This window comes from Gadus morhua, chromosome 7, assembly GCF_902167405.1.
Source record: "Gadus morhua chromosome 7, gadMor3.0, whole genome shotgun sequence".
Taxonomy (NCBI): Eukaryota; Metazoa; Chordata; class Actinopteri; order Gadiformes; family Gadidae; genus Gadus; species Gadus morhua.
The window spans coordinates 27,664,171-27,673,254 of NC_044054.1; the positions used below are offsets into that span (position 1 = coordinate 27,664,171).

The window sequence follows — 9,084 nt, forward strand, 5'->3', positions numbered from 1 at the left end:
TCCCACAAAGATATCTCAACCAACCAAAACAATCGACAAATTCTTTCTATGTTTTTTAGAATATGGCTTGAATAGTATTAGTATTTTAAATGTTGATGCATAATTTGCGTATAAATGATTCCTCTTCGTTCTTGTCTTTTTTTCTCTTAGGGTGGTTCAGTCGCTATTCTTATTGAGTGGAACTGCGATTTGGATCGGGACTCCTCGCACTGTAACCCAGAATACAGTTTCACTCGCCTGGACTCAAACATTAACAACTCCATCACGTCAGGATACAACTTCAGGTACAGTACTTAAATGTCCATTCACAAACCGCAGAGACTTGATATTAACTCTAAGTTGTCTATAAATGCTACACTACACACTACACTTAAACCACTTTAAATTTGATGTGAAGATTGAAAATTATCAGTGTAAAAAAGTTTAGTTTTTAGGTTGACTCCGGGAAGAAGATCCTGGATTCAAAAATGCCCTTACCTGCTCATTCATGACATCTATCTCAAAATAATGGTCTTTTGATAGTAAATACTTAAATTGTTTTTGTATCTTTTTGAAGGCCATTCATCTTACTTATGACATCTTTGCTGGTCTGCTCACCAGGTATGCCAGATATTACAAAGATGCAACAGGTGAAGATTTCCGGACTTTGTATAAGGTGTATGGAATACGCTTTGATATTATGATCAATGGACGGGTATGTAATATATTTATAATATTATGAATGGTGTTATTGTTTTACAAATTATGTCATGTTATTTATTTTATGTTTTAATTTCCAGGCTGGAAGATTTAACATAATCCCAACCGTAATTGCTGTTGGATCTGGTTTTGCCTTGTTGGGCGCTGTGAGTACATTATAGTATATATATATAATATAATTATCTAGCATTTTTTTAAAGATGCTATATTTGGAAGAACCTGACGTTCAATCTATCACCACAGGGGGGCAGTGTTGGGTCACTAAACTATAGTTAATTGTGGCCATTGTGTATACAACTGTTCTTGAAACTATATGAAATGCTGTCTCTTAGGGAGCGTTCGCATGTGACATGATACTTCTCTACATGATGAACACAAGCTCCTTCTACCGAGAGAGGAAATTCGAAATCATAAACTTCAAGTAAGAACTGTGATTCATGATACAGCATTATATTTGTTTACATCGTCGGACCGTTACGGTAATGTGGCTGTGGCTAAACACCGTCACTGTCACACCTCCTCAGGAAAGAAAAGGGTAAACACAAGGACGGGAAGGTGAGCCATCGGGACCGGAAGCACAGGAAGCAGGCCGACGCGTTGGGGGAAAACAACAAGGCGGAGGTGAACGACAACACTAAGGTGATGGAGGAGAACCGATCTTCCACGGAGAAGCAAGGACCCACCGTTCCACGTAACACCGGCCAGCGGTATGCTCCGATCCTCTCTCCCTCTGGTGGCGAATCAAGACACATCACCTTCGCTCCCAAATATTAACGACATTCATTGGCAGAGCAGACACCAAGCTCAACAGACACAGGTCTCCTGGGTAGCAGCACAATGGTTTTCAAAACATCTTCCCATCCATCTGCTCACCAATGTTAGTCGAGTGTGATCTGATGTGGATGCTGGGATTATTATAACTGGGTGCTTGCTGGACAGACCAGTGATGTTAGAACGGTCAAGCACTGAGATCCAGATTCATTCATTCACACATTATATATTTAGTGTTTATCAATTCAGTATGTACTAAAATGTGAATTATATTTATGATCAGATTATTTAAAAACAAGCCACTGTGATGTGTTCCAACACCCTCATTACCCCTTTGTACGTTGACGATAGGCCTACGTTAGGCTGAATATCAGTAACTAGTGACTGTACTGTTGGATAGGCTATTCTCCTTAATTGGTTGTGAACCACAGCTTTCGTGCAATTTGAATTGATTGTTAAGGGTCCAAAGAAATATTTGAAAAGCCACAAAGAGGCAAGGTATGAGCCATGTCAATGATCTTCTTGTCCATGGCTGTGCTGTGAAAACATGCTTATTTCTCACGCTCTTGTATGGTTAGCTTTGGTGATTAAAACGGAATGTTGCGTGGCTCAGGATGTCATGTTGTGACATCAGTTACATGTAAAGTATGTTATAGCGGTTAGTTGAACCTAATCTAAATAAAGTGACTGGTTTCCTGCATTTTGTTATTTTTAACTGATGAAATAAAGAATATATTCAGGGTTATTACTTTAGGCATTTATTTTTTGTACAAATCAGTCAGATTGTAGGCAAACACTAGCCTTGCCAACACATAATTAACACATTTAGAAATTCAAATAATCTTAATTGACATAATCTAAGCATTAAACCAAACAGGATAACAACTACTCGGGCCGTTAACCACAAGGGATAGTTTTACAAACAAGACAAAGGTTAATTTAGTTAAGTCATTCTCTCACTGCCTAGTTGATCAGAGGGGGAATGACAGTACAGTTATTGTGTTCCCTAACTGATACCTAGGTCCCATTGTACGAAAAGTTCATAAGAGGGGGGGGGGGGGGGGGGGGGGGGGGGGGGGGGGGGGGGGGGGTCTAGGTCTGTCATTATTTGTCTATTTAAAAACAGCAAGACAGACTCACTTGTTAATGGGAGCTAATTTCGTTTATCTCGGACAGCTCACTTCAGTACACATGCACCATTCCGTAGAGAAAAGTCCAAAATAGGACATAAGTAAAAAGACCCCCGACAAGGCCGCCCGTGAAGAGCAACCGTCTGGCTTTGAAGCACTTGTTCCACCGACGCCCTGCCTTCAGGATGAGCAGCAAGGAGAGGAGAAACGAGGCTAGGAAGTAGAAGATGAACCCGTATAGTCCCGTCAGTCCGAGGATTCCCGCTGTCGCTCCGGACAGAGCAGATACAGACGTCCTACAATAGTCCAGTACGGCAGCGTTGCCCCTCACGGCAATTTCACTGATGAACTGCGGTCCTTCGCGCTTGGCCACAATTGACGCCATCGCAGATCTCCAAATTCTCTTCAGAAATGTATTGCTGTAAAGTAAGCAAACCACCAGGAGTCGATACGGGAATAATAGCCAAACTGGAAGACAGCGATTACTACGACTTCGAGTGGATGATCCGACAGATAACGAGAAAAACAGATATACATAGAAACAGAAGTCCTAAATTCAAATTGTAAAGGGAACAGTGGGCCCTATGATGCTGCAACCATAACCGAGGACCATCTGGAATAAACGTATATAAAACAACGAAATGGACCCCTATATATCAAATATTGTTATGTGAGTAATGTATAATCATATGCCAACTTGCTTACTTGAGTGTTGAATGTATGTATCGTACATGCATTAAACTCAGTTTACTCAGGGCTAACGTTATGATGGACGTTAGCTCGATGTGGCTAACCGTGCACAGCCTCTCACCTGACACAAATTCAACTGGACGTCACGACGACGACTTAACTTCAGTGGAAGCTTTCACAGGATGATCATTTGAAGACGTTTCTTTATGTAAGGATAGGGAGCGATTACGTGTATTAAACCTTGGAGAAACAACTGGTTAACGCTAGCTGAAAAAAAGACAGTGCTAAGGACTTGTCAGCCATGGTCCTTCTTCGCAATGCATCTTGGGAATACAGTGACGTCACGTCGGTAGACGATTATTTGCCTTTCGTAGGTGGAATTAAATGTGTTTCAGTTATTTTATAACTTATTTATATATGTTTTGTCACGTTAACAAAAGTAATACATACGGCTGTTATTTATTTGATTGGTACAAGATAAAATGACGAATGAATAATGCTGACATAATATAAGATCGGCGTATGAATGTTAGGCACAAATGAAAGGATGCACTGAAATCAAGAAGACATCACGCATATCTCCAATAAAAAACACTTATTTGATTAAAAAAAATAAAAATAAAAGCCAACTTCCAAATCTCTGGTCAAAAGTAACCTTTGCACTTGCACCGAGAGCCGTTTAGAGAAAGTAACAACAACGGAAGTTCAACATACTGTATCGTCACGTGGTTCATGGAGACTTCAGATGTGAAATTCTAAAGAAAGTGTAAATGTAGGGAGAGAACTGCGATTTCTGGTAATTACGAGTCAGTATATGTGATTTCAAATATTTATATAGCACACCAACATGTGTATATGGTTACGTCAATAGGTAACTAGATAACAACCACCTGCCTCGGTGACATATTTTACATGGCCTCGGTTATAGAGCAGGATGCTCTATATTGCTTTGCATTATTTTATTTTTTAATGATTGTCCTAAACTTGTATGATAGTCAAGAGCAATCAAATCTTGATTTTTATTCATATATTTAGAGGGACGTTTCTACCATTTCCGTATCTCTGCTGGGCCAAATTGACGCGCCATATTCAACCAAAACTTAAACAGAATGGGTAAATATGTCTTGGGTATAGACGTAGGAACTACATCGATTAAAGTGGTGCTACTAGAACAGGGGTCCAAAGCAATTGCCGCATGTTACTCTTTGCCGACTGCGTCAGACTTCGTCGACAGTAGTGGATTACAGGTAAACAATAGCACACCCCCAGGCTCCGTTATTCCAGTTTTCTATCTACTATGAACTGTTCATGAGTGTATTTGCCTTTCACACAGACCCACGAGCAGGAGACTGGCATAATAATATCAACTCTTAACAAATGCATCGCCCTTTTGCCCAGAGAAAAACTTCTCAATGTCAGCAAAATAGGGGTTTCAGGACAAATGCATGGCGTTTTATTCTGGAAATCAAAGACTGGTAAGAAATTGTATTTAAATGTCTTTATCGCTCTGGTTGAAAAGCAAGCCACACTGGTGAACCCACTGTGTGAGCCAGTGAACCCACTGTTCAAATGATGAGGTTTAGGAAAGAGGGGGCGTGTCATCCCCATGTTTATGTTCTTTAATAGGTCGATGGTTACGACCCACGCCAATTTTGTAATACTTGTTGAAGATCATATAAAACTATATTAAAAAGATATATAAATAGTTGTGTTTAGGTTCACTGGTTCTTCACATTCCTCGTACAGTTGGTGCATCATTTAACACCCATTTTCATAATACTTGGCATAATTCTCAGATACAAAAGCTATTTACTAAAATTATTATCCTTGTCTTCATGATCAACTCTTGATAATCTAACAGTGATTGATTATATTATGTAATAGGGTTAAATTTGGTATATTTGTATATATGTATATTTATATTAATCTTATTTTGTTCCATTATAGATAGAACCATTACGTTTGTATCTTTATAATTTATTGTGAAGGAAATGAAAACATGTTGCCAATTCCTTTTGTGCTTCCCAGGCTGTGATTGGCAGAACAGAGACTTCTTCGTGGTCAAGGACACCAGTCAGCTGGTCACCTGGCAGGATGGCCGCTGCAGCGCTCACCTTCTGTCCTCGCTCCCGACCCCCAACGCCCATCTGGCCGTGGCCACGGGGTTCGGCTGCGCCACCATCTTCTGGTTCTTGAGAAACAGGTCAGCTTGCACAAACGGGTCAGTGTGGTGGAGCTCAATCACATGGTTGGACTGCCACCAATGATCCTCCACATGTCCATGACTCATCATTTCCTACTCTGGATGCTGGAAAACGGCACAATTCAGAAGCGCATTGCATTGAAGATTGTAAACGAGTATCAACCTAATATGCTAATCTCTGAAGATGTATGCAGCAAATGTTTGATATTAAAACTTAAAAAATGATCAACTCATCTATCAATGGACTTCAGCAATAGTGGCAATTCATTAAGATTCAAAATTCAAGATTCAAGATGGTTTTATTGTCATATGCACAACAATTACAGAGCAGTCGCTGGCAATGAAATTCTTTAGTCTTGGGCTCTAATTAATATACCTGCGTTATCTTATTCACATCCTCCTGTTCTCCGAAAATGTGTTGTTTTGAACGCAGGCCGGAGTTCCTCTCTGACTTCAGCGTGGCCGGGACCATCCAGGACTACGTGGTGTCCATGCTGTGTGGCCTGGACCGGTGTGTGATGACCCCTCACAACGCGGCCAGCTGGGGATTCTTCAACACCACCACCAGCCAGTGGAACACGGAAATGTACATTTGAGTGAGGTTTTTGGCATGGCGTGGGTTAATTTGCGAATTTTCATGCCGTTGGTCCAATGTTTAAAAACACTAATGCATGAATCCGGTAATTGGTGTACAACTTATTTTCTCTATTTTTAACAGCACCTGCTTTACATGCTTTATATATATATATATATATATATATACGCGCATAACAAACATACACACACACGCACGCACGCACGCACACACACACACACACACACACACACACACACACACACACATTCAAATCACAGTGTCTGTGTGAGGTGTGCAGACTAACGTGCCTGTGTGTGTGTGTGTGTGTGTGTGTGTGTGTTGTGTGTGTGTGTGTGTGTGTGTGTGTGTGTGTGTGTGTGTGTGTGTGTGTGTGTGTGTGTGTGTGTGTGTGCCTTTTGCGTGGGCATGCTGCAGTCTATCCGAGGCGGGCTTCCCTGTGGTCCTGCTCCCTGAGTGTGTGGTGGCGGGGGGCACGGCAGGGCGCACGGTATCTGACTGGCATGGCATCCCTGCCCACACACCAGTAGGGGCTGCCCTGGGGGACTTCCAGTGCTCTGTGTACCGCTGCATGGCGTCCCCCACAGACGCAGGTAAACAGCCCCCACACACGCCGTTTCCTCACCGCTCGTGATTTAGCAGATGCCTCCCTCAAAAGCCGCAGTTTTGGGGTTAAGTATTTTACTCAAGGACGCATGGGGGGTTTGATCCAGCACTTATTTAACTGGGGGTCCAAAAGAGACAGGAGGGTTCTTGTTTGCAACGTGTCCAGAGTCTGAGCTATTCGGATCATTAACCGGACCATTTGGTCTCCTTCTCCCTAGTGCTGAACATCGGCACCTCGGCCCAGCTGACCTACGCCATGCCGGGGGGGTTCAGGCCTCCAGATGCCCCTGAGTCTGGCTCCCCCATCTCGTATTTCCCGTACTTCGACGAGTCCTACCTGGCAGTGGCAGCGTCGCTGAATGGGGGCAACGCCCTGGCAACGTTCGTGGGGATGCTCAGCTCATGGATGAAGGACCTTGGTGGGTGTGTGTGTGTGTGTGTGTGTGTGTCCTTTATGCTTAGTCTTTATCGCGGCAACCCGGGTTCGATTCCTGCCCATGGTCTTTTGCTGCAATGCCTCCCCACTATCTCCCATACCTTTCCATCTATCATAAAGCATACAAATCCCTCTACAAACGTCCTGCGTGTAACCCCCGTCCTCTGTCGTCTGCAGGCGTGGAGGGCGGCGGCGGCGGCGGCGGCGGCGGCGGCGGCGGCAGCGGCGGCGGCGGCGGCGGGGACGACTCCTCTCTGTACGCCACGCTGAACCGCGTCGCCCTGGGCCAGCCACCCAGCGACCTGGCGGTGAGCCCCACCCTGCTGGGCGAGCGGCACCGCCCGCAGCTCCGCGGCTCCGTGGCCAACGCCGCCGCCGGCAACCTCTCCCTGGGTCACGTGACCCGGGCGCTGTGCCGCGGCATCGTGGACAACCTTACCTCCATGATGCCGGCGGCGCTCCTGGGCGAGGCGGGGGTGCGGCGGGTGCTGGGCTGCGGCAGCGCCCTCTCCCGCAACCCGGCGCTGTGGGAGGAGGCGGAGAGGGCCCTCCTCCCCCTGCCCCTGGAGCGCAGCCAGACCGCCGACTCGGCCGTGGGCGTGGCCATGGTCGTCTGCGATCGGCTCTGAGTGAGGATCAGCAGCCGCCTGTTTTTGACCAAGATGGATGCCGGATCTGTGTTTACATTGTGGCTGAAAGAATGCTGTTGGGCTTGTTTGTTGGGATTTGATGCAATCGCTGATTTCCCGCCTTCGATTCAATGTTGTTTCCACGTCCTTCTCTACTTCTTAACCGTTTTCTAGTTTTCTACCAGTCCCTGTTCCTGACTTATCCTTGAGTCTGCTCCTTATTCAGTGTAGTTTGGGCGTTCTGAGTATGCCTTATTCCACTGCAGCATTGCTTTTCTTTGATACTCCTGCAAAGCAAATCTTTCATTAAGCCGAGAATGTGATGGTATGTCCATGTCAGAAGGCAGAAGATTCAAACTCATTCCCTAAAACTTGCTTTCTATTCAGTTCACTGCTGTACTCTCTCTGTGTAATTTAGGTGTGGTGTGAAATCTGCAAAAGTCTCATGCAATCCTTGTTACCCTTTTTTTTCCCTTCCTTTTCTTTTACTTTTATCCGGCTTTTGCTACCCTTTCCAACCTAAACGTATACACTGCATCTCTCCATCAGGCTTGCTAAGAAGTATTCTTGTTTCCATCCATGTAGAATTGTAACAGTTAAAGATGTGATTATACATATGTGAAAATGTGATAAACATAAAAGTGCAATAATTCAGTTGAATCTTTACATTATGATTCTTCTCATCATGTTGGATGTTAACCTAAAATTATACAATGAGAGTGTTGGAAAATAAATATATGTATGGTTGAATATGAAACGTGTGAACACATTTTAATTGTGTTATCAATGATGCCAACATGTATCCTAATATGTAATCCTAATCAGTATTCATTGACTCTAGAGGGCCAAGTGCTCTGTCAGTTAGCATTGCTGTGCTTTAAAACCGTACTCCTTAAAACAGAGGTTTTGGAGTTTAACACGCAGCTGCGCACGAGGTTGAACGTACGTGATTGCTGTGTAACCACTCTAGGATCAGCTGATTCCTAGCTGACTAACTGCTTGGAAACCGAAAGTACTCTGATTTCTACCCCATTAGATGCAGTCTTAACTTAATAGTGGATGCATTTTGTGCTATAATTACCAACAAAAACTTAATGGGAATGTAAAGTGAACTTTAATATAATAAAACTATAGTAAATAAAAACGCTCATGTTGACATATATTATGAAATAGTTTAGGCTACTTTTTGTGGAAATCTGAGTCTGGAATCTGCCCTCGCCTACGTCAATCAATTACTTGTCATTGCTAACCATTTTAGTTAAGCACTCTGAAACAAAATGTATCTCCACAATGTGAAACCATCTGATCTTTTAACTGCAAGCTAA

The 9,084-nt window shown here is 43.6% G+C and overlaps 3 protein-coding genes across 5 annotated transcripts in view; 2 read left to right on the forward strand and 1 right to left on the reverse strand.

Annotated features, from left to right (window-relative positions):
• p2rx5 (purinergic receptor P2X, ligand-gated ion channel, 5) overlaps window positions 1-2,170 on the forward strand; it is a 6,520-nt gene extending 4,350 nt beyond the window's left edge. The window contains exons 8-12 of the mRNA XM_030361011.1: window positions 151-284; window positions 601-694; window positions 780-845; window positions 1,032-1,120; window positions 1,224-2,170. Coding sequence (XP_030216871.1) covers window positions 151-284; window positions 601-694; window positions 780-845; window positions 1,032-1,120; window positions 1,224-1,473 — 633 coding nt within the window. The 3' untranslated portion in view covers window positions 1,474-2,170. The remainder of the gene's footprint in view (window positions 1-150; window positions 285-600; window positions 695-779; window positions 846-1,031; window positions 1,121-1,223) is intronic.
• A 42-nt stretch (window positions 2,171-2,212) lies between these two features.
• emc6 (ER membrane protein complex subunit 6) lies at window positions 2,213-3,625 on the reverse strand. Of its 2 annotated transcripts, XR_003977330.1 has the most exons (3): window positions 3,412-3,625; window positions 2,562-3,019; window positions 2,213-2,529 (listed from the first exon to the last, which is right to left on the reverse strand). XR_003977330.1 is itself a non-coding variant. In XM_030361015.1 (2 exons), exon 2 carries the CDS (start codon window positions 2,983-2,985, stop codon window positions 2,653-2,655), a length of 333 nt encoding a protein of 110 aa, XP_030216875.1. In that variant the 5' UTR covers window positions 2,986-3,019; window positions 3,412-3,625; the 3' UTR covers window positions 2,548-2,652. The 2 variants fall into 2 exon arrangements, 1 of the variants encoding a protein (XP_030216875.1); XM_030361015.1 differs by lacking the exon at window positions 2,213-2,529 and having other exon boundaries at window positions 2,548-3,019.
• A 351-nt stretch (window positions 3,626-3,976) lies between these two features.
• On the forward strand, window positions 3,977-8,516 carry shpk (sedoheptulokinase). 2 transcript variants are annotated; one of them, XM_030361010.1, is made up of 8 exons: window positions 3,977-4,086; window positions 4,326-4,537; window positions 4,624-4,765; window positions 5,319-5,493; window positions 5,927-6,079; window positions 6,506-6,681; window positions 6,913-7,113; window positions 7,308-8,516. In XM_030361010.1, the coding sequence occupies exons 2-8, from the start codon at window positions 4,400-4,402 to the stop codon at window positions 7,757-7,759; spliced, it is 1,437 nt and encodes a 478-aa protein (XP_030216870.1). In that variant the 5' UTR covers window positions 3,977-4,086; window positions 4,326-4,399; the 3' UTR covers window positions 7,760-8,516. The 2 variants fall into 2 exon arrangements, with proteins under 2 accessions (XP_030216870.1, XP_030216869.1); XM_030361009.1 differs by having other exon boundaries at window positions 3,979-4,537.
• The last annotated feature ends 568 nt before the right edge of the window (window positions 8,517-9,084 follow it).